Raw genomic sequence first — 25,969 nt, 5'->3', positions numbered from 1 at the left:
CACTATACTGATATGTTTAATGCTATTATGTAGGGTCCATCTTCATCTAATCACAAATCCTTATCTCGAAGCCCACATTTATCATCAGTTGGATCTCACGTAGTCATCCCCGCTGAAATAACTCAACCAGAACCTTCAAATTGGTTAACAGATAACCAATGGGACAAAATTGATATGAGTCTAAAATTCATAGTGAAGGAGTATTATTCCAATAAAGGAATAGATGGGGTTGTACAAGTTCCCGTTGACCCGGAGTTTATAGGAGAACGCGAGGCTATCTTCATCACTTCGGAAGACGTTTATCAAGCAGCCTCCATGGATAATATTGGATCCTCAGCTATGCTGTTTGGTATGAGGTATGTATCAATCCGTTATGTCATTACAAACTATTAGAGGAGTTTGAATATATTAGATATTCATCCGTAGTGAAGTAAGTTCTGAGATGAAATTGTGTGCTGCGGAGATAACAGAAGGTTGAGAACATGTGTGTCTTAGTGAAGTAGGTTCTGCGAATTTTGTGTGCTGCGGTGGCTTATGGTTGAGAACATGCATGTTGTTTGTTGTATGCTTTGTCTGAATTGAATTTATAGGTTCTAATAATTTTGGATATGCTATAGAAACAGAGGAAACTCTGCCCAATTTTTTTTTGACGATATTAATTTATTAATTGAAAATGTAATATGAATGATTGATTCTCTACAGATGCATTTGGGAAAGCATGCACCCAAATTCACGACAATTATATAAATTTTTTGACACCGAACATCTTTCTATTGGCAATGATGAAAGTAAAAACTATACGGTGGATCTTATAGCCAAATGGATGATGACTATGGATAGACGAGGCCAAATATATTTCATTCCTTGGATTGTTGAGTAAGAACGAACTACTTAAACATTATCACTACTATGGTTGAATTTTAATTTTATAATAATCATATTTTATTATTATTTTAGTCGACATTGGATGTTGGTGCTCGTGATGATGCGGGGGATGACCATAATTTTGGACCCTTTAAAAAATCATAAATCTCCACCAATAATTACGGAGGTTATGGAAAAGTAAGTTCTTCATTTGTAATGTATGCATTATTAATTTTTAAAAGTTGAGAGCATAATATGTATTTAATTAATTTTAATTTTTGTAGAGCATACGCACAATGTTTGGAAAATGAATACATTGGCACATTTACAAAATTGGTGAGAGGTTCTTGTCCAAAACAAGCTGAAAGTCATGAATGTGGTTATTATGTACTAAGATACATTTATGATCTTGTAAATGCACCGAATCCAGCAGAAGTTATCAAGAAGAAAGTATGTTATATTTTAAACTCTTTTTTGCTTAAGAAAAACTAGATATTGTATTTAATTATCTAATCTATATTAACTTTTCAATTTTGTAGTAGTTTGACAAAAAACAATTCAATGTCAAAGAGGATCTACTACCACTACAAAGTGATTAGTTAGCTAGATTAATGCCATTTGTTTATGAAAACTAAATTTTTGTATGTATGTAAGATTAAAGTGCTAACTTATATTGGTTAGAATGATTAAAGTCTTTAATTCATTACTAGCCATTTATTGTGTATTAGATATGAAATGTATATATAATAATTTAACAAATTAGTTATACTATTGAAAATAATTATTTATTAAAATTGAAAATTAATTTTTTTTTATTAAAAATGCTCGGTTATCAACCGAAATTAAAAAAAAAATTTATTGAGAAAGCCCTTTTCTCTGCGGTTGTAGTAAGCCAACCGCGGAGAAAAGAGAGCTTTCTCTGCGGTTCTAGTAAGCAAACCACAGAGAAAGCTCTCTTTTCTCCGCGGTTTGCTTACTAGAACCGCAGAGAAAGCTCTCTTTTCTCCGCGGTTGGCTTACTACAACCGCAGAGAAAATCACTTTTCTCCGCGGTTTGCGTATCACTTTTCTCTGCGGTCGAATACACTGCGCTTTTCAATACTCTCGAAAACCGCAGTGTATTGAGTAAAAAAACCGCAGAGAAATGCCTTTTTTGTAGTAGTCACACTTCAAATTTAAACAATTATATTGGACCACATATTTGAAATTATATAACGTCATCAAAAGCCTTTTTTATTCTTTAATAATATGTATCATCATTTTTGGGCTTTTTATTGGAAAAGAAAGGATATGTTATTATATTTATTTATGCAATTATTGGCTATTTTAGTTGCTGACTAATGAATGTGTACACATAATTTACACTAAAGTATATTAAACACACTTATGTCGTAATAAGTTTTTTTTTTAATCAATCATTTGATTTAAGAGCACTAATACAAAAAAGAATTTTTGAGCTGCAATATGCACATATGGTCAGCTTTTTAGAAGAGCTTTCTTTAATATTTAGGAATAGAAGCTCTTTTTATGAGTGTTTGGGTTTAATACGCAAAAGAAAAAGAAAAAAAAACTATTTCTAGAGAAACAACTAAGGGTAGCTTCTTGTAAAAACACTTCTGTATAAACCAAAACTAAAAGTTGAAGTGATGGCAACCAAGAACTATAAGCCTTTTTGTGTCGCTTGGTCTAATGGTGCAAAAAGCACTGGCATAGAAAGTAATAGTACAATACTTAATATTTCACCATTGTTACAGTTAAATACCTAATTTTTTATTTTACAGTAAAAATATCTAATGTTCAATATATGTTAAAGATAAATTCTTAATTTTTTTTTTGCAGCAAAAATACGTAAAGTTTCTAAAAAATTGTTTCTGTAAGTACCTTATCTATTAGAACTATTGAACATGTTGACTAAGCAGACATTTGTCATTCTGTAGTCAGTCAATTTCATAATTTCTTTTTAAAAAAACATTTTAAATTTGAAAAATTAATTAAAAAGATATTTTAAATTAATTCTAATTTAAAAAATACATATTTCGCGGACAAAAATACTCAAATTACGGAGGTATACATATCTGGCGAGTCAACACTTAACAGCTCCAATAAATGAGGTACTGATAAAAACAATGTTTTAGCAACTTTGGATATTTTTGCTGCAAAGAAAAAATAATAAGTTTTTATCTTTAACATATATGGAATATTTTTGCTGTAAAAATAAAATATTAGTTATTTATTTGTAAAAAGTGAAAAACATTGAGTATTTATGCCGCAAATATCTCTTTTTTATTTAATTTTTATATTTATTATTAATTTATAAAGTTTATTCATTTCATTGATTAAATCTAAGTCTTGGGTACAAACTAAAATTGCATATGGCATCAAAATCAAAACTCTTCCTTACAACTTAATGTTTAATATATATATTTATATATATTAGATCAAACTATATTACATAATACAACTTCAACAAAAAAAAAATTAAATCAAACCATATTCCAAAAATTTTTACATCATAATCTTACAAACAAATTAAAATAAAAAATATTTAACTAAACCAAATATTAACATGTACAAATTAATATCCAAAAATAGATTATATATCCACAACCCCAAATTGTCAGCGTCCATAATCAATCTTTCTACACAGAACAATATCAGTTTTTACCATTTGTAATATTACATAATTGTTCCTCGCACTAAGTGTTTTATGATTGAAATTTCATGAACAATTTTATGCAAAAAAAAATTCAAGAAAGACTTAAATTTTAAGGAAAATTAAGGCAAAGAGAAAGAAAGGTCTTAACTAGGAAACCTAAAGTAACAAAATAATCACAATATATCTGTTATCCCAAAAATTTGAAAAGAATGACGTGGCAGTAAAATTGACACATGACATGAGTTAGTGGGGTGATCTGACTTAGTAATGGCCTAATACATCAGTTAAGGAATTGGACAGATAGTCAAGCCAAATACGCCCGATCGAAGAGGATATTTGGATTGGGGGTTGCTTGGCTCAGACCTCAGTTTGAAGACCCTTATAATTAAATTGGAGCCAAGTCCAAGAAGTTGAAGGGGAGGTTTGAATTTTGGTTCAAAGTATAAAAGCAATAGGTCCGATCGGACCTAAGCTTAGGGGACCTCTTGTTAAGTTTGGCTCGAATGAGTTCAAAGAGAATGACCAAGGCTCAAGTTTTACTCAAGGGGAAAGCCACATAAAGGCCGATCGGGTATGATGTGGAAGAGGTACACTTGGGCTTGAATGAGGTGAGGAAAAGTATACCTCGGACCACTTTGGTCCGAGGAGAAGATGTTGAAGTCCGATCGAGCTTTGGTTGAAAAGGAGAGGACTATGTCCGATCGGACATACTCATAGGAGATACCTTGGGTCATTTGGGTCCAAGGTGATGGTATGTAAAAGAAGGCTCGGACCCTTCTGATCCGAGGTGAAGAGTCCAAGGTCCGATCGGACCTTGGTTGAACAAAGAAAGGCTCGGACCATGTTGGTCCGAGGAGAAGAAAGTTGTGTCCGATCGGACATGATGCTTATGGGGTACCTTGGACCATTTTGGTCCAAGGAGATGTAAATGGTGGCTCGGACCACCTTGGTCCGAGGAGAAAGGTCCAAGGTCCGATCGGACCTTGGTTGAATGAAGAAGGCTCGAACCATTTAGGTCCGAGGAGAGGGGCATTGTATCCGATCGAACAAGACGCCTATGGGAGTGCCTTGAACCATCTTGCTCCGAGGAGATGGCAAGAAGAGATGGCTCGGACCACCTTGGTCCGAGGAGGAGAGTGCAAGGTCCGATCGGACGTTGACTGAAGGAGCCAAAAGAGGGTGGTTTGAACCACCTTAAGCCAAAGAAGACAACCATTGTGTCCGATCGGGCACAATGAAGGAGGATGCCTCGAATTTGCCCGAAGTAAGAAGCAAAGTAAGTACCTTCGGACGACCTTGGTCCGAGGAGAGCCATGCACATACCATCTTTGACCTACGTAAAGCTTGAAGAGTAGTCAACATGCATGAGAGACTACGTCAAACTGCCCGAAACTACTTCAGTGAGAATTGGTCCAAGCATCCGGGAATCTCTCAATCCTCATCTGAATTTAGGGATCAGTTGTATTTTGAATATTTATTTTGTAATATAAATATTAGGAAAATAATGAAATATCCCTATCTAAAGGGGATATCAGTTGAGAATCCCAGGTCTATAAATAGAGAGTTGGGAGGATCGTAAAGGGACTTTTTGGCAAAATCAAGAGTTAACTTGCGTTCTAGAGAGAGAAAGTGTTTTCCCTGAGAGAACCCCTTTTTGTATTCTGGAATATTTCACATTGAAGAAACTCAGTTGACACGGTTCATCTGATCTTGAGCGTGAATACATAATAAAATCTCTAAGTGGATTAGGCTATTACCGATTATCGGGGCTGAATCACTATAAAATATTGTGTTATTTACTTTCATTGATAAAAAACTGTCTGTTGTCGTTTATTATTCTCTTGAAGGCTTGTCGTAATTGACGTTCTTACGTCGTTGGCTAAATTCACAGTCAACAATATCAACACAAAAATAAAGTAAAAAAATAAAGAAAATGGAGCAAACTACTTAACAATTATTTATCAAGAAAGTTTTAATTTTTTTTTTTTTTTGGTAATTTCTAATGAAATAAAGATATAACAACAACAATTTTTTTTAGGATTACAAATATTCACTAAACTAAAAAAAAATTAAGAAAAGGGAAAAAATAGAATTAACCAAAAAGAGAATAAAATTAGATATAACTATTTTTTATACATATATATAATCAAACAAAATAAATAAAGAAAAAGGAAGAAAGAAAAAAATTCTAATAAATATATATGCTTTTTTTTTACGTTTTTTATATGTATATATATATTTTTTAACCGAAAAATATATATAAACTTTTTTCTAACAATAATATTCAAATTAACCAAAATTATCAAATAGAAAGAAAAAAAATAGTACAACACACAAAATAGGAAGAACATTATGCTAACACAATATTAATACTGACAAAAATACAAATAAAGTTACTAACTCTTGAAAAACTACCTCCCCGACAACGACGCCAAAATTTGTTTAACGCCCAAAATATGACATTCACTAGCGGTAATTGTAACATAGATGAGCGGTCGATTCCATTGGGAGGTAACAAAGAACAAAAATATTAGTAGAAAAATAAACACAAAAAAAAAACTAGTTCAAAGTAATGGAAATGGATTTGTGACTTTTGGACTTTTAAGAACTTGATAGTAGAATAAAACAAGTAAATATAAGCTTTAATCAAATGATGAGAGTAGAAAGGTATCAAGAATCTCCTATATGCATTGTTTATTTATTTGATTTTTGATCCACAAAATATATTCAAATAACTAGCTTAGGAGATTTACCATTGGAGCACATGTATATATTTCATCAAAATGCTATTTGAGTAACAAAGTTCCTTATCTTTGAAGCACAATATTAATCTTATGAAATACCTAAAAATGACACCATACCTATAAGTAATAATGCAATAAAAGATTGATCATAAAATTAACTATTGATATTATTTTTACAAATTAAAAATATATGGAGAGAGCATGACTAAAATTCTATATATATTGTTGACGCGGTTCTTCGGCAACAGATAATTAAGAGAAGAAGAGAAAGAGATTAGTACTAAAAGTAGAACCGTCACAGATATGAAATCTTTTGGAAAGAACTAGGTGACTCAAGACACGTTTTTAAGTGGTTCGAAGGTTAAAATCCCTCTATTCCACTAGTCAATATTATTGATCTTCTCTGGGTATTTGGTTTACAAAGTATATAGTTCTTCAAAGACTATTTTTTCCAACCCCTATCAACTCCCAGGGTCTCCCTATTTATAGGAGAAGGCACCTGGAAGTTGGTAGGGAGGTCATCCCGTGACCTTACCATTTGTCATATCAATCTGTGACATTCATGATTAATTCCTAAACCTGACACACAAGTGTGGTCTAATCAGCATGGAAGGATATAATGGGCCGCATGGCCCAACCCGTCCGTGGGTGTCTGAATACGCACGTTCCTGCTGCGTGTCCGAGAAGTCAGGGGGATATCGGGCACGTGATGGCAGGAATATGCACGTTTATCTTGCGTGTTGACTTCCCATAGGGTCGGAGCTTCCTGAGAAGCTCGTGACCTGAGCAGTTCGTAACCCGAGCTGCTCCCGTCCGTGGCCTTCGGATGTCACTCTCAGCTCCTGGGCAACAAATGCGAGCTGGAAACAGGACCCCCTCGAGCTGACAAGGGTCCGTCCTGGAAATAGAACCTCCGGCCTGCGGGAGCCTCGGACTAAACCTGATTAGTCCGAGGCTCGTCCTGCTAAACAGCCCGTGGGAAAACCAGGGCGTACATCTGCCCCCCAAGCTCCTGCTCGTGGTCTATGACGTCATATACAGGAGACCACCGTAGGGGCTTTTAGACTTCCCCCACAACCCTTCGCATTCCATTCTTTTCGCAGGCGTCTGATACGTGGAACGCCGTGGGTGGCGACGGTACACTCTACGAGAACCGCATTAAATGGCCTAGCCTACTGTCCAGCCGTCGTTTCACATTTCGAGTGGAGGGTCTCCCAAGAGCCTTTTACACGTGATCCTTCCCTTGTATAAAAGGGGGTGGTCATCCCACGCACGGGCCACCTTATCATTCAAAAAATTCCCAAATTTCCTTCTTCTTTCTCTGACCTTCCAAAGAACGAAACCCTCATCTCTGCTGTTCTCATCTTCTCCGTTCACGAAGCTTAAGCGTACGAGTTTCTTCAAAGCCTTGGAGGTCACTGTACCAACGAAGCTCCTACCAGCGCAGCAATCTCGCTCACCATCCAGCCACATACTGTAAGTTCTTCTGACCCTGTTCACTTTGAAAGCATGCCACTGTAGCTTAGGTAAAAAATATTACTGTAGCCACATGCAGGGGTTTTCTGAGTTGCGTGAATACAGAGGGTGACAGCCCTTCTTAGGTTAGGGCACGCCTGCCATGGGACATCGTCTTAGAGTATGGGTTCATGGTGCTTCTTCAGGGACAATTTCTGGGTAGGACCTTTAGGAATTTTGGGTGCAAAACCGGGTAGCTTAGGGAATACGCCTCAAAGGCGGTTTTGCACGTTTTGCCTGTTGAAACTTTCCCCCCAAGGCAAATTTTTACTCTGAGCCCCCTAACACACGAATTCCGAGTAATCTGGGATCTGTTGAGGGCATAGGCGCGTGTTCCTTGGACCGCGTGGCACCACTCTCCACGGGCTGGGCTTACCCCAGCTCGTGTACTTAATACTTGCTTCATTCTCCTGCTTGGGTCGTCTTTTCTAAAGTGTTTTCTTTTGTTCGATAGGCGACCAGATGGCTCCAAAGAGAAATCTGCCACAGAAGAATGTGGGAAGTTCGTCCTCCCAGCAAGATAAAGGAAAGGCGGTGACGCCCAGCTCGCCAATTCCTCACTTTGGGCCGGCCGTGGAGAAACAGGCCGAGGTGGCCTCTGACGCGTTTTTCGAGGCGGAGAGAATCGTCTCGAAGATAACTGACCAGGCAAAGATCACCAAAATCTTCCTCAACCACAACATTTCCCTGGGGAGGGCCTCCGTGATTGCCCGACCTACTGCGGAGGGTGAGCGGAGCTGCACGCCGCTCGACGAGTCATTCGCGGCCTGGAGCGGTGAACACTTCAAGGCGGGGGCCTTCCTCCCCCTGGACCAGTATTTTGCTGATTTTCTGAACTATGTGGGGTTGGCCCCATTCCAGCTCCCCCCCAACTCATACCGTCTGTTGGCGGGGTTGAGGTTTTTGTTTCAAAAGCATGAGTGGGAGGTCCCCACTCCTGCTGATATTCTATACTTCTTTTGCCTCAAAGCCAGCCCGGACCAGCGGGGGCGAGGCGACAGGTTCTATTACTTAACCCGCTTCCCTAATACAGCAGCGGTCGTCGAGCTGCCGAGCCATCCGAACGACTTCAAGGACCAGTTTTTTATGTCAACTGGGTTCCGCAACTGCGATCATCACTACTTCAACCGTCCTCGTAAGTGATCCTTGATTTAGCCCGCCTTTTAAAGGTTATCTTATTTTAGCTCTTCCCTTATTCCACTTCTGACTTCAACCAACCTTGCAGCCATCTACGCGAGGACCGAAAAGTCTGCGACCCTCGGGGGTCAATACGACACACTGGCGAACTTGCCTCCCAGTGAGAAAGATTACCGCGTGCTCGTGACGGACGAGACGATGGTATTCTGCAAGCTGATTTTCCCAAATCAGACTTTGAATTTGAAGAGGCCCCGAGGGCCTCCCCCAGCCCGCGACAACAGACCGATCGTCGCGGAGGGGATCGCCGACGACGAAGGCGAGGAGGAGGGTGACGAAGTTCCCCTCGTGATGAACAGGAAGAGGACCTTGGAGGTCGCCCAGGGTATGGGCGAAGAGAGGGTCCAATCCGAAGCAGCCGCGGGTCCTTCCGTCCAAGGTAACCCTTACTTATTTAAGAATGTAGATAGGGCCACCGCAGACCCCCAGCTGGTTAGGTTCAATCCTAGGCAGATCGTCCATCGTCATCAGAGGAATCCAGACCTGGATACGCTCCTACTCCATTGCGTTGACCAGCTCGTGCTGGACAACCAAGAGAGTCGGCCTAGGGGTACCGTAGTAGTAGATAACACCCTAGCTTTTAGGTCGATCCATTTTGAGGAGTATGGGACCAACTTACGCACGTGGCTAGCGCTCCAGAGGGGCATCTATGCTCCAGGGACTAGGCAGTATGTAGAAGAGTCCAGCCCCGAGTCAGAACCGGACCTAGAACCTGCGCCAGTTCGCGAGATAATCGTCTTAGGCTCTTCCAGCTCGGGGGGTAGGGCTCCCTTAGTATTCGCTTACTTTATTGCCTTTAAACCTTTTCTCTATTTCTGCATGATTGCTACCTTGTAATAACCATGTTTTTTGTTCTTCGCAGAAGAGATGTCTCAGCCCGGAGGTAGTCTGCGGGGCGTGGTCTTCGGTGGGAACCCCCCAGCGGGGCCGAGGTTAAAAAGGCTCCGCGAGTCCAAGAGCTCGGCTGGGACCTCCACCAAATCCTCGGCTAAGGAAAAGGAGAAAGCCCCTCCATCCCAGGGCGCGGGGGCGATCCTTCCTGTTGCCAGGACAGGACCCATGCTCCCGCCACCCCAACGATCTCCATTAGCCGTCCAGGACGGGGTAATGGAGATCGGGAATCCGGCCGCGGCAGCCCTGGATGTGCGTATCCCGGTCGATCCCCAGGACCTGGAGAAGATGCCAGAAGCATTCCGGGGGACGGTTTATGAGTCGGCGAGCTATGCCGTCAGCCATTTCTACAAGATCAGGGAGAAGGAGCTCTGGGCCATCGAAACAACGAGCCCGGTCCGAGTTATAGAGTCTTCGATGGACATGACCCTAACGGTAAACTGCCCCCTTCTTTTAAAGCTTTAACACTCACACGCTGCCTTTTTTCTTCCAGTTAGTTAATTTATCCTTCCTTTCTTGCAGGGCATTGCTGCCGCATACAGAGGCATCGCTAGGACCAAGGCCCAGCTCGAGGGTATGGAGGCTGAGTGCCAGACCGCCCTTCAGGAGGCCCAGGAGGCGAAAGACGCGCTGGCGGCCTCCAAAGCCGAGCTAAAGAAGATCCGCTCCGAGAACCAAGAGCTTAAAAACTCCCTGACCGCATCGCGGACGGATCTCGAGGCAGCGAAGACCGAGGCCCAGGCCGCCCTGGAAGCCGAGCAGGCCGTCTCGGAGCAGTCCTTACAAGACCTGTTCTATTACTGCTGGTCCCACAATCCGGACGCGGACTTTTCTTTCATGCCACCGAACCTCTGGGCGTTTTTGCTGCCGAAGCTCCAAGCTCGCCTAAATAAAGAGGTACCTCCCTCGGAGACTGGAGAGGGCTTTGTCGCGGCGGAGCAGGACGAGACCGCGACCTCCAAAGGGCCAACTGATGGGGCTTAGGATACTTCTCTTTATGCATTTTGAACTATCTTACTTTCTATTGTATTTTTTTTTTTTGTGAGGTGTTTCCACCTCGATACAATTTGCTCAGCAATTTTAACATATATATATTTTTATGCATTTGGCTACAATTCATCCCTTTATTTTTATGAACTTAGTTCGGGTTAACTGTTATTTATATCCTGGGCTTTTAAAGAAGAGCCACGATCTATAAATTTTTAGTTAACTTCTAAGTTTTATGACCTGGTTAAAACCAGGAACTTATTTTAAAAACTTAGTTCGCGTCAACTTTTATCCATATCCCGGGCTCTTTAAAGAAGAACCACGGTCAATAAATTTTAGTTAACTTCTAAGTTTTATGACCTGGTTAAAACCAGGAACTTATTTTAAAAACTTAGTTCGCATCAACTTTTATCCATATCCCGGGCTCTTTAAAGAAGAACCACGGTCAATAAATTTTAGTTAACTTCTAAGTTTTATGACCTGGTTAAAACCAGGAACTTATTTTAAAAACTTAGTTCACGTCAACTTTTATCCATATCCCGGGCTCTTTAAAGAAGAACCACGGTCAATAAATTTTAGTTAACTTCTAAGTTTTATGACCTGGTTAAAACCAGGAACTTATTTTAAAAACTTAGTTCGCGTCAACTTTTATCCATATCCCGGGCTCTTTAAAGAAGAACCACGGTCAATAAATTTTAGTTAACTTCTAAGTTTTATGACATGGTTAAAACCAGGATAGGACTTAGTTTGTGATAACTATTATCCATAGATAAAAATTAACACCTAAGTCGTTAAGGAGACCTGGTTATATCCAGGTACCATATGCCCCCCAAGTAACTGGGAAAGGGTCTTTCGTGGTTACTTTAAAATCACACTTGAAAATAAAGAGAAACATTTGATTTTTATTTATACATGGAAGGTGACCTTCTAGGCCTTACAAGTGGATCATTGATAGTATTTCTTTAGGTGGATAGCATTCCAAGTCCGCGGGACCGCCCCTCCACCAAGTCGAGCTAACTTATAAGTTCCCTCTTTGATGACTTCGATGACCTGGTATGGTCCTTCCCAGCTTGGTCCCAAAACCCCATCTTTGGGATCTTTCCCGGCCAGGAAAACTCTCCTTAAGACCAAATCACCGACGCTAAAGGCACGTCTTTTGACCTTAGTGTTGAAGTAGCGAGTGATCTTCTGTTGATAATGGGCAAGCTGGAGTTGTGAATCTTCTCGCCTTTCATCTACTATGTCTAGGGAATGGCATAGGAGCTCGTGGTTCCTGTCTTGGTCGTAGGACTGGACCCTATGTGACAGAACTTTAACCTCCACGGGGAGGACTGCTTCACTCCCAAAGGTTAGGGAGAAAGGAGTGTGACCCGTGGGAGTCCGATGTGAGGTCCTATATGCCCACAGGACTTGGGGGAGCTGTTCTGGCCAGATCCCCTTTGCCTCATCTAGCCTCTTCTTGAGGCTCGCCTTCAGAGTTTTATTGACAGCCTCGACCTGGCCGTTCGCCTGGGGATAGGCCACGGACGAGAAGCTTTTCACAATCCCGTGTCTTTCGCAAAATTCGGTGAACAGATCGCTGTCAAATTGAGTGCCATTGTCGGAGACGATCTTTTTAGGTAGGCCAAATTGACATATGATGCTTTTAACCACGAAGTCTAGCACCTTTTTCGATGTTATTGTCGCCAACGGCTCTGCTTCGGCCCACTTGGTGAAGTAGTCAATGGCTACTACGGCGTAACGGACCCCGCCCTTTCCGGTAGGCAGGGCGCCTACCAGATCTATCCCCCAAACGGCAAATGGCCAGGGAGACGAAATCATTTTTAGCTCGACCGGAGGAGCTCGGGCAACCGCAGCGAATCGCTGACACTTGTCGCACCTTTTTACATATGAGATCGAGTCTTTGGACAGAGCCGGCCAATAATAACCTTGCCGGAGAACCTTCAAGGCCAGGCTTTGCCCCCCAGTGTGGTCTCCGCAGAATCCTTCATGAACTTCTTGCAGGATGGCCTTCGCTTCACTTGGAAGAACGCATCGGAGGAGAGGTAGGGAATACCCACGTCAGTACAGCACCCCTTCGACTAGCGTGTATCTCGGAGCTTGATAAAGGACTCGCCGTGCGTCGTTGCGCCCTTCGGGTAGCTTGCCCTCAATGAGATACTCAACAATGGGAGTCATCCAGGTCGGCCTGATGTCAATCATTTCAATTTCTGCCTGATCCCCGTCTATGCTAGGTTTCTCCAAGAACTCAACTGGCACAACCCCAGGGTTTCTGTCTCTCCCGAGGTGGCGAGCTTGGCGAGAGCATCTGCGTTGGCGTTCTGCTCCCGAGGTATCTGTTCGATTGACCCTCAACCAAATAGGCGGCCATCTTGGGTCCTCGCGCCTGATATTCGCCTAGAACCTGATTCACCACGAGCTGGGAATCGCTGAAGCATTGGACAGAGCTCGCCTTTAGCTCACTAGCTATCCTAAGTCCAGCCAACAAGGCCTCGTACTCTGCCTCGTTGTTAGACGCCTTGAACCCGAACCTTAGCGCCGAGTGGAATCTATGCCCCTCTGGGGATATCAGAATGATTCCGGCCCCGGAGCCGTTCTTGTTAGATGAGCCATCAACGAAGATCTTCCACGATGAGCGTGAGGGGGCGACCTGAGGTGAGTCTTCTGATGGAATCTCCTGGAATCCTGCGCATTCAGCCACGAAGTCGGCCAAGGCTTGAATTTTTATGGTAGTTCGGGGAGTATAGAAAATCTCGAACTGACTGAGTTCGATCGCCCACTTTAGCAAGCGTCCCGATGCTTCAGGCTTTTGCAAAACCTGCCTTAAAGGCTGATCGGTCATGACGTGTACAGAGTGGGACTGGAAGTACGGCCTGAGTTTTCGCGAGGCCGTGATTAGGTAGAACGCCAGTTTTTCCATCATTGGGTACCTTGATTCAGCTCCGAGGAGTCTCTTGCTGATGTAATATACCGGTTTCTGAGCCTGGTCCTCTTCTCGCACAAGAACGGCACTAGCTGCGTCCTCAGTGACGGCCATGTAGAGGAAAAGAGGTTCTCCTACCTTGGGCTTTGATAGCACAAGCGGTTCAGCCAGATGCGCCTTCAGATCGAGGAATGCGCTTTCGCACTCTACTGTCCATTCGAACTTCTTATTTCCCCGGAGCAGGTTGTAAAAGGGCAAACACTTATCGGTCGATTTGGAAATGAACCGGTTCAGTGCTGCCACTCTTCTTGTGAGGCCTTGGACATCTTTCCGCGACCTGGGGGAAGGAAGCTCGAGCAGTGACCTGATCTTGTCGGGGTTTGCCTCGATTCCTCGGGTATTGACTATGAAACCCAAGAATTTCCCCGATGCGACACCGAAAGTGCACTTCTGAGGATTGAGCCTCATGCCATATTCTCGCAGTATGTCAAAGCATTCTTCCAGGTCGGCGACGTGGTTGCTGGCAGTCTTTGACTTGACGAGCATATCATCGACGTACACTTCCATGCTTTTCCCGATCTGGTCCGCGAACATTCTGTTAACTAGCCTTTGGTAGGTAGCTCCGGCATTCTTCAGACCGAACGGCATGACCTTATAGCAATAGACATTAGTCGGGGTCATGAAGCTGGTATGTTCCTGGTCTGCTGGATTCATCGCGATCTGATTGTAGCCCGAGTATGCGTCCATGAAGGACATGAGCTCGTGCCCTGCCGTGGCATCCACCAATTGATCGATCCTCGGCAATGGAAAGCAATCCTTAGGGCAGGCTTTATTCAGGTCGGAGAAGTCAATACAGGTCCGCCACTTCCCGTTGGGCTTTGGAACTAACACAGGATTGGCAACCCAAATGGGAAATTTGGCTTCGCGGATAAAGCCACACTTTTTGAGCCGGGCCACTTCTTCTTCAAGGGCTTCGGCTCGGGTTGTCCCTAAACGTCTCTGCTTTTGAGACTTGGCAGGGACGCTTTTATCTAGGTGGAGCGTGTGCATGATGACGCTCGGACTGATCCCTGTCATATCCTCGTGCGACCACGCGAATACGTCTAGGTTCTTCTGCAGAAATGTAGTCAGCTCCGCCTTTCTTTTATCGCAGAGGTTCTTTCCGAGCTTAACCGTCCGTGACGGGTTTTGTTTATCAATGCTTACCTCCTCGAGCTCTTCAATAGCTTGGAGCTCGGACCTGTCCTCGCCTACTCAGGGGTCAATGTCCTCGCTTAGGGCGAGCTTTTCGCCTTCGGGAATCTGAGGTTTTTCAATCTCGGGAGCCGCCTTGGGTCCCTGAGATTCCCCTTCATCCTGAATGGCCATCGTCATCTGCCCGGGTTTAGATTTTCCCTTCATGGAGATGCTGTAGCATTCCCTAGCAGCGAGCTGATCGCCCTTGATAGTACAGACCCCTGTTGAAGTAGGGAATTTCATGGCGAGGTGCCGGACGGAAGTGATAGCTTCGAAAGCAATGAGCGCAGGTCGGCCCAAAATGGCATTGTAGGCAGCGGAGCAGTCAATGACCACGAATTCGAGTAGTTTGGACACTGTTCGGGACTCGTCTCCTAGGGTGATCACCAGCTCAATCGTCCCTATCGCTGCTGATCCTTCTCCTGAAAAACCATATAGCATCATCGAGGTTGCCTTCAGCTCGGAGACGGTCAGACCCATTTTTTCTAAGGTGGACAGGAATAGGAGGTTCACCGAGCTCCCATTGTCCACCAACACTCTCCTTACTCTCCGGTTGGCGAGCTGGACTGCTACGACCAAGGGATCGTTATGAGGGAATTGGACATGGCCTGCGTCTTCCTCCGTGAAAGTTATCGGTTGTTTCTCTAATCTTTGCTGTTTTGATTGACGCACATCCGGGGTGAACTCCGCTCCGTTGTGGGCCTTTAATTCATTCACATACCTCTTTTGGGCACCTCTACTCGTGCCAGCCATGTGTGGCCCTCCAGAGATGGTGGAGATCTCTCCCTCGACCACGGGGGGAAGGACGTCCTGATCTACCCGAGGTCCGGGCTGACTGGCTGGGACCTCCGGAGCGGGTCGACTTGTCGGGACCCTGTTCCCGAGTATTGCGCCAATGGACCTGCTCGGATGAGAGTCTCGATTTCATGTTTGAGGTGCCTGTAGTCGTCGGTGTTGTGCCCGACGTCGTTATGAAAACGGCAGAATTTGGAAGCGTCTCTCTTTCCCTTAGGGTGTTTCAATGGCTCCGGCCTCTTCCAGGGGACTCGAGTAGCGTTGGCCAGGAAAATATTTTCCCTGGTTTGGGTGAGCTCGGTATATGTTGTGAACACGGGCTTGAATTTATCCACAGACTTATTCTTCTTTTGACCGTGCTGGCTGTTTTCACCATTTCCTTTTCTTTTGCCACCACCGGGCTGGTTATTCTGCGCAACGTCGGGAATCGCCACTACGATCTCTGTTCCCGTCCCAGCGGGCTTCTCGAGGGCCTGGCTGGTCCCTGCGGCTGAAGCTTTAGCTTCTTCCAAGTTTATCCACTCTTGGGCTCTGTTAAGGAATTCACTAACCGAACTGACCCCCCTCCTTTGAATATCCTTCCACAAGTCTCCGCCGACTAGGATCCCGGTCCTCATGGCCATGAGTTTGGAGCTATCGTCAGCGTCTCTGGCTCGAGCAGCGACATTTGCAAATCTGCTCAAGTAGGCTTTCAGCGTCTCACCAGGTTGCTGTCTCACGTTAGCTAGGGAGTCGGCCTGGACTCGGGCGGCCTGAGAGGCTCTGAATGCCCTCTTGAAGTCAGCCGAAAATGTCTTCCAGGAGCTGATTGACTGCCTTTTACTCTGCTTGAACCACTGCCTGGCGGGCCCAGTTAGGGTGGAAGGAAAGATCAAGCAACGAAGCTCCGGTCCGATGTTATGGGCCATCATTAGGGTGTTGAACATCCCTAAGTGGTCAGACGGGTCTCCATCCCCGTTGAACTTTGACAAGTGGGGCATACAAAAGCCAGAAGGGTATGCCGTCACTGCTATATTGGGGGCGAAGAGTTCCATCTCATCCCCTGAATCATATTCGTCTTTTTCTTTTTCCGATAGGAGCTTCTTCATCAGCTCCTCCATCTGAGTTAGGCGCTCTAGGGTTTTGTCCTGAGATCCTGGGTTATTCCGGGGCTGTTCAACAGCTCCGGACCCGTTGTACATATTAGGCGGGTTGTTGCCCCTCCTATCTTGAGATAGGTCATTTGGGGCATTTCCACCGTTATGTACTTCGGATCAGACCCCCACTGAGCGGGCCTGGCTACCATCCCTAACTCGACCCTCTCTGTGAGAATTGAGTCGATCTCGAAGGTCGCCTCCCTGGGTAGTATGGTGACTTTGTGCTGAACTTAGTCGCTGGCGCAGGTCTCCTCCCGAGAGATCACTCCGTGCACTGCCGGTCCAGTGACTCCTGCTGGACAGGCTCGGGGTGTGTCTTTGGCGGCTCCGACCTGATCCTTCCCCCGGCACCCTGCTGCGCCGGGAGGGCCCGGCTGATGGCTGGTCCCTCCTACTATTTCCGTAGGTCGGGATGTCTCAGACGGGTTGAGGAGACGGATATCTGATGGGAGAAGGAGGATGCCTGACCGGGGAGGCGATCCTAGTTCCGTCCGGTCGGACTAAACTCGGTGGGGCCCTCTCGGCCCTGCCAGCTTGCTGGTCCCGCGCTGGGCGAGCTGGACGAGGAACTGGACGTTCTTCGGGGACGGGCTGACGTCTCTGGCTCTCCTCGGCCCTTCTCCGAGAATTTCCTCGATCTCTTCTGGGCGTCCTCGAGGAAGGCTGAGAGCTGGGGGTTGACGTCCTAACCGAACGGTTGTACTGCTGTTGTCCGGTCCGAGGCATTTCCCTGAAGTTCGCCTCTTGATGGTGTGATGAAGGGGCGGAGTTAGCTGCAGGAAGTCGACCTGAACGGCTACGTCTGGACCGATTACTCCGGCGAGACTTAGGAGCCTCGCCTTGCCTCTCTCCAACGTTACCGTTGGTTGTGAGAGGGGGTAGTCGGCTCAGAATATCCTGGAGTTGCTGACCAGCTGCTGCTAACTGGCTCCTCAGCTGAGCATTCTCCATCTCCACCGCAGTGTAATAACATGGATTCGGATTAGGCGGCCGGGGCGCTGAACTACCAATGTCGTCTTGGCCCGCCAGCTGCTTCCCTGGCCTCTGCTGGACTTCAGGATCTTGCTCATCAGGGAGGGCAACCTGGTGGGCCTCCTGCCCATCATGCTGCTCTGTCTCGTTGCCATGCCTGGATCGAGTGGTCACCATAGTTGGATGTTTGTGGTAGTACTAATCGAACTTGCTCTCAATGAAAGCACCAAACTGTTGACGCGGTTCTTCGGCAACAGATAATTAAGAGAAGAAGAGAAAGAGATTAGTACTAAAAGTAGAACCGTCACAGATATGAAATCTTTTGGAAAGAACTAGGTGACTCAAGACACGTTTTTAAGTGGTTCGAAGGTTAAAATCCCTCTACTCCACTAGTCAATATTATTGATCTTCTCTGGGTATTTGGTTTACAAAGTATATAGTTCTTCAAAGACTATTTTTTCCAACCCCTATCAACTCCCAGGGTCTCCCTATTTATAGGAGAAGGCACCTGGAAGTTGGTAGGGAGGTCATCCCGTGATCTTACCATTTGTCATATCAAATCTGTGACATTCATGATTAATTCCTAAACCTGACACACAAGTGTGGTCTAATCAGCATGGAAGGATATAATGGGCCGCACGGCCCAACCCGTCCGTGGGTGTCTGAATACGCACGTTCCTGCTGCGTGTCCGAGAAGTCAGGGGGATATCGGGCACGTGATGGCAGGAATATGCACGTTTATCTTGCGTGTTGACTTCCCATAGGGTCGGAGCTTCCTGAGAAGCTCGTGACCTGAGCAGTTCGTAACCCGAGCTGCTCTCGTCCGTGGCCTTCGGATGTCACTCTCAGCTCCTGGACAACAAATGCGAGCTGGAAACAGGACCCCCTCGAGCTGACAAGGGTCCGTCCTGGAAACAGAACCTCCGGCCTGCGGGAGCCTCGGACTAAACCTGATTAGTCCGAGGCTCGTCCTGCTAAACAGCCCGTGGGAAAACCAGGGCGTACATATATATATATTTGTTTAGTAAATTTAGATAAAGATAGTAGCAGGAAGAAGATAGAGAAAGAACATATATTACTTAAATATTTAAATAATTAAACCATAGTGAATCAAAAGTTGCAAATAAATTATCTTTGCATATAGGATCATCTCTAACCCTCCAATGAGAGTTAGCCTATTATGCTCATCATTCTCACAATAATCTAAAGAGAAAATATCAGAAGAAAAAGTGACACAAATTTTTTTTATAGTTTTTCTACTCTAAAATTACATATCAAACTATAAGAAAATAAACTCTTACTATAAAATACAATTTAAACTAAATTTGAGGTTTGCAAAAGAAACTAAAATATTAGTAATAAAATTTGATTTAGAAATCAGAAGTATTATTAATATTAGTTTTAGTGTTATCATTACTATTATGTTGTAGACATTTTGCATGTAGGTGGTGTGGGAGGCTTGGAGTGCTTCAAATGGCTCGCACACAGATTGAGGCACACACAAAAGGCAACTGCAACAGCTGGCGCATCAGGCAGGCGCAAGTGGCCAATTGCGAAGCTCCACATGGCGCGGCTGGAAGATGCAGATGGTAGGTGGGTAGCAAATCGCGGAGCGCCATTTGGTACGCTGGAAGCTGAAGGAGAGCAGGGCCATGCATGCGTTGACTGGGCAGAGCCACAAGCGTGACATGCTGCTATTGGAGGCTAGCGCTGACAGGGTGCTGAATGAGCGTTGGAACAATGGGTCGGGCTGTACACTTGGGGCTTGGACTGCATTCTTTCAAAAATGTCATTTTCCCATTTCTTTTTCAGATTTAATTATTTCTTTCTTCTTACTTTTTATTTATGCCATATACATTTTAATCCCTACAAATTAATATAAAATATTTTCAATTGTAAAATATATCACAATAAATCCAAGAAAATATTAATAAAAACTTAATTTATTTTAAACTTTACAACTTTTAAAATGACACTTTTGAGCACTAATCAGTCACTCTCACCGTCACTGTTCCGGATCCTAACACCCCAACAGCACCATCCCACAACCCTCATTGTCCCCTAAGCTATCCCCGACCCCATCATGTCACCTGCAAAGCAATAGAGATAGATAGATAGATAGATAGAGACACACACACATACACACAGAGTGAGCTCTTACCATTGTAACACCAAGCCCCTGCCACGCCTGAAGCCAGTGTTAGAGAATATATATTTAAATGGAATAATAGAAACCAAATTTACAACTCAATACAAGAATACGAATACAATTGGGCAATAGGATTGATAAAATAAAGTTACAACTCTAATACAAAAGATACGAGTAAAATAAATATATGAAGAAGTAGAAGATAAGGAGATCACAAACTCAAGACAATAACAATACAAATAAAATAATAATAAAGAAAAACAAGATATTGAAATAAAAACAATATAAAAATATGAAGAACACTCTTACACTCACACAACCTAAAGTGAAGAGTAGTAGGGATCACTAGACTTGAACAAGGTTCAAAACTTTTGTCTAAAAGCTTATTGCCCCATATTCTCTTAGCACTAAAGGACTTTCAAATTTAGAAAATAGCTCTCTGAAATTATGAAGCCTTTTGTTTTCAGCCAAGTGTTAAAATTGATGAAAAATTACCATTCACAAGTGACCAAATGGTCTCTATTTATAGAGTTTTGGATCACCATTTAATTTTCAAACTCCACCAACCTTTTGGATGTTACAAAATATTTATTAGTCGTTCATGGTGATAAATAATGGAAGATTTGGAAGTTTTATGAGTTGTTTGAACTGTTGGAAATGTTTCAAACAGCTCAAAATTTGAGTTGCTACATGCATCGCCTGGTGTGTATTTTTACTCAAAATAGTACCTGTGATGCGTCGCCTCATAATAGGTGATGCAACACAGGTACCTTTATTTTGCTCATTCTTTTTGGCACCCAAAATTGGCGGAAACCTCCAAATCAAAATCATATGATTTTATAACTTTCATACTCTTTATGGCAGTCAAAATCACACATTAACAACTATAAAATATTATGGCTTTATGAAAATCAAATTCAAAGTGTGTAACTCTAAATTGCCCACTTAAGTATGGTGATTTTTTGGGAGTTACAAAATTGTAACCAGATTCTGTACACCCAAATGTATGTTATAAGATTTGACAAAATAGATTTGTCATACACTATTTTATTTGTCACATTTATTTAATCAACATTATATTATTAAAAATAATAGAACAACCAGATCCCTGCAACACCGGACTTCTATGAATGGTCCTCCTCCGCAACGTCACACTTGTAAGAGTGGAGAGATATAACGAGAGAGAGTGAGAACGAGCGGCTATGGAAGAGAAGAAGAAGAGAGATGAAAGCAAAAGTGGGACGAATGTGGAATTGAAATGAGGGTGATGATTATGTTAGGGTTAAGGTTATTAGTTCAGATAGGTTGGGCTAGCCCTAGGGTCGTATATTATAAATCCTTTTACGCTACTAGACTCATGGAGCAATAAGTTATTGCTCCACTATACGTGTGGAGTAATAACTTTCTAGTATAGGTTTTAGAGTGCAGAGAAAGGTGTGTGCCCTAAATTTAAGGCTATTTCTGTAGGAATGATTGGCTTCACTAGGTTAAAATAACTTATCACTTTAGTGTGTGTAATATTTTGATGTAAATTGTGTGTGCACATATCATTACTCGTAAAGATAGGAGAAGATGAAAAGGATAAATGTTTAATTATAAGGCACCTTAAAATATCCAACACTATATGATATGACATTTCTGTGTAGAATTAAAGACCAAGTCTCATTTATTATAATTTAATAAAGGGAAATTTATAAAAATACCTAAGATTTAAAAAAAAAATACTAAAAATACGGAATCTGGAAAAAATTACAAAAATATGGAGTGAAATAATTGTAAATACGGAGTTTTTTAAAAAAAGACAAAGTTTACAAATTTGTAACAATACAGTTTTTTTTAACCAAAATTTACAAGTTTGTAACTAAAATTTGCAAGTTTGTAACCATATGTTACAATTTTGTAAACAATATTTACAGACATAATAGAAAATTATAATAGTCAGTTACAAAACTTTTACAAACAGTTATCCGTAATTTGTAATTTTTTTTAAATTCCGTATTTTTCAAAGTTTAGTTAAATTTACAATGCCATGTGTAATTTTTCTTTCAAAGTCAGACACAATATTAATTATGGAGTCAATAGCCTAATTGATGGCATATTATATATGGTTCCCTCATTTATGAAGTTAATGGCCTATAAATTTTTCTTTAATTAATATAGAAACTGTAATAATATGCAAAATTACCATAATTTTTATATTTTGTAAAAAATATCATTGTTTGTAACATTTGCAAAATTACCAAAAAACAATTTTGCAGACTAAATTAATTGTTTCCCTCATGAACACTATTAAAGTATGGTTGTTCACTTACAAAGGCAAAAACAATTATTTCACAGTACTTTCTCTCTTCTTACTTTCTCCCTAGTTAGTTTTGTGACCAATTCTCTAGTTCCAAATTTTAGTTTAACGCTTCAATTTGTAAAATATTATGATACATTACACCACAAATGTGATTTGATGGCTAAATCACACAATGCAATTTGATTTTATTACACCAAATTATAGTCAAATCACATGATTATTTTGCGGTACAATTTTTTTAGTTTGACTGCAGTTTAATAATATTTATTCAAGAAAATATAATTTTACCATGTTTGATCCTGTAAATTATTACGAAATAAAAGTTAACCAAACTAATAGGATCTTTTATTAGAAATAAAAGGTCCAATTATAAGTCTGCACCATAGAATAGGTTGACATATTTTTATTTTGCAATGTGGTTCGATTATAACCAAGTTTTCAAGGGTTGTTTTTTTATAAGCATAAAACTATTATAAAGAAACCATAATAATGATACATTTTTTTCTAAACATTATTAGTGCAAAAATTTGTCAATCATTGTAAAAAATTACAAAATAATGGTTGGCATTAATAAAAATAAAAAACTAATCCTTACCATAAATAAGGTATCCCATCAATAGTATTTTGTTATTCAACCCAACTAATAACACAAAATAAAATCGCTCATTCAAGCATTTGAAATTATAGAGCAAGAAATAATTATTTGTTTATTATACACTTCTCACCAATTGCAACATAAACCAATATGTTTATAATACACTACAATAATTTACACCCAATGTTTATATTATTAACAGTTGATCAATAATTTAAATATGAATGTTAATAATTATGAAATATATATTTAACTAATTAGTTTATATTTAATGTAAGCAAATAAAAAAATTGAATATTATTTCAAGAAAATAACAGCTTTACTTATATTTTATAAAGACTAAAAGAAATTATTTCAAAAACGCTTACAAATAAGGAGATTGTTCTAAAAATTTTATGGTTTGTTAAATGATTTATATTTTTTTAGACCCTGTGTTTTGTCACATTACTTGTTTGGACTTTGTGTTTTGATTTTTTGGACCCTATGTTTTGTAAAATGGTTAAAATAGAACCCTAAACCTAATTTTGATGAAGAAAAAATTGAATATAACAACACAGTTTTTAAGCAGAGTGATTTTATTTTTGTTCTGAATTGTTAGTTTGGTAAATTATTTGTGATTTTAGTGGAGAAAACATTTACCAAAATCGGGTATAGGGTTCTATTTTAACCATTTTACAAAACATAGGGTCCACAAAGTAATTTGTCAAAACACAGGGTCTAAACAAGTAATAAGACAAAACACAGAGCCCAAAAAAAGTATAAACCCTTCGTTAAATAACGATATAAATCAAATAGTTTATAAGAATCTGTTTCAAAGCAAAAATAAACCATGAACATAAATGATAACCAACACACTAATTAGTTAGTTAGTTGGTAATTAGTTAGGCATTAGTTGTCCACTTGCTGTAAGTTGTAACAGAATTGTAATAACAACTATTGTCTATATATAGTGAAATCAAATAAAGCAAACAGATGATTCCTTTCAAGTATTATTTTTTTAAGAACGTTCTTTCTCTCTTTCTCTCCTTTGTTCAAATTCTACATGGTATTAGAGAACACTTGACTAACGTCCATGGCTTTTTCCGGCGACCACTCGTCTCAAGCTGGAGCTACCGATCCAACTCCTGTGCCGACTCCGCTCTCCTCGACGGCTCAGACATGGAATCCCTTTTCGAATTCTCTTACTGCTTCTCTGACTTTGAAACTTGATCGTACTAATTTTCTTTCTTGGAAGTCTCAGGTCATACCTACTGTCATAGGTCATGATCTTGATGAACTCTTGTTCAGTGACACTACCCCACCCTTGAAGCTCGTTAATGGCACTGATAACCCGATGTTTCTTCAGTGGCGGCGCAAGGATCAACTTCTCCTCTCTTGGCTTCGATCCTCGATGACTGAAGGCATTCTTGCCACCGTAGCTTCTTATTCGACATCACACTCAGTTTGGAAGGCCTTGGAACAGAAATTTGCTAGTCAATCTAAAGCTCGACTTCTGCAACTTAAAGGTCATCTCACTAGTCTTCAAAAAGGTACCCTGTCCATCTTTGATTATGTTGATAAAATCAAGTCTTTATGCGATTCTTTGGCCATTGCTGGGCATCCTGTGAATGATTTTGATATGGTCATGCATTTTCTTAATGGCCTCGGTCCCGAGTTTGATCCTGTTGTGTCTGGAATTACGTCTAGGAGTGATGTTCTTTCTCTTGAAGAAGTTCAAGCTCTCTTGATGTTCCATGAATCTCGTCTTGAGCGACATGCCACTATGATGGATCTCTCTACAAAAATGGCTACCAACCTTGCTGTTGGATCAAGAACTGGTCCTTACAGACCTTATCATGCTTCGGGTAGGGGTGCTACTTTAGAACCTTACTCAAGATTCTCAAATAGGGGTGCTGGTTCCAGATCTTCCAATTTTAATAGACCCCTATGTCAAGTCTGTATGCGTTTTGGACACACAACTGCTATTTGTCATTATCGGTTTGATCGAAATTGGGTTACTCCGAAGGCTTCCTTGCTCAACCCCAAGCGAATCTTACTGAACAAATTCTTGATTATGACCCTCAGGCCTTTATTGCTCAAACTGTTCCAAACTTTGGTGATGATGCTGGTTGGTATGTCACTACAACAAATTTGATATACAATGACTCCCTACAATGTCTTACACCATTGGTGTAAGACATTAAAACTTATCAGGGGTTTTAAATGTCTAATGGTGTAAGACATTGAAAGTGCATATTAATGGCTACAATTGAAAGACATTAAAAATGATGGAAGATGTTGGAAATAGGCTGGGGTAGTGTTTAAGGGTACATCCAACGTCTCCCATTGGGAGACGTGGGACACGTGGCACGTCTCCCAGTGGGAGACGTTGGATGTGCATGGGACTACATCCAACGTCTCCCACTGGGAGACGTGCCACGTGTCCCACGTCTCCCAGTGGGAGACGTTGGATGTACTCCCATGCACATCCAACGTCTCCCACTGGGAGACGTGCCACGTGTCCCACGTCTCCCAATGGGAGACGTTGGATGTCTCCCTTTTATAATACCCATCTTCTTCCTCTTCCTCCCCACACCAACCCGAGAGCATGCACAAACCAGAGAGGCGAATTGGGGCTGCGATTTTAGGGTTCTAAGGTAAGCTTTTTATTTTATTTTATTGATTTTTAGTTAATTATTTTGCAAATAAATCATAGGTTTTGCATTAGGATGAGTAATATACATGATTTTGTGTTAGTTTTACATTTTTATGCATTTTTTTTATATACATTGTAGGATTTTGTGGTTTTTCCATGGAAGTTTTTAGGGATTTATGATTTTTTAGTTTTTTTTTTTAATTTAACCTATCACATTGTATAGATTTCATTAGAGTATATATGTTCATGATTTTTTAAAATTTTTATCATTTTTTATTTTGAAATTTAGATATATTTTTGTATATATTTGAATTTTTTTTTAAATTGTAACTATTTTGTTATATATATAGTTATGTTAAAATAAATTTATTAAAT

At 41.5% G+C, this 25,969-nt stretch overlaps 1 protein-coding gene and 1 non-coding gene across 2 annotated transcripts; both read left to right on the top strand.

Moving 5' to 3' along the window:
- The first annotated feature begins 70 nt into the window (after window positions 1–70).
- On the top strand, window positions 71–19,600 carry LOC133799405 (uncharacterized). Its single transcript, XM_062237426.1, has 5 exons — window positions 71–356; window positions 703–876; window positions 958–1,062; window positions 1,149–1,183; window positions 19,359–19,600. Exons 1-5 carry the CDS (start codon window positions 175–177, stop codon window positions 19,598–19,600), a joined length of 738 nt encoding a protein of 245 aa, XP_062093410.1. The 5' UTR covers window positions 71–174.
- Window positions 19,601–24,559: 4,959 nt separating this feature from the next.
- LOC133803057 (small nucleolar RNA Z247) lies at window positions 24,560–24,695 on the top strand. Its single transcript, XR_009877788.1, has one exon. It is a non-coding gene; the product is annotated as a small nucleolar RNA Z247 (small nucleolar RNA).
- The last annotated feature ends 1,274 nt before the right edge of the window (window positions 24,696–25,969 follow it).

The sequence above is a fragment of the Humulus lupulus genome, chromosome 9, assembly GCF_963169125.1.
Source record: "Humulus lupulus chromosome 9, drHumLupu1.1, whole genome shotgun sequence".
In the NCBI taxonomy this organism is placed as follows: Eukaryota; Viridiplantae; Streptophyta; class Magnoliopsida; order Rosales; family Cannabaceae; genus Humulus; species Humulus lupulus.
This window is presented reverse-complemented; position numbering and strand designations above follow the sequence as displayed.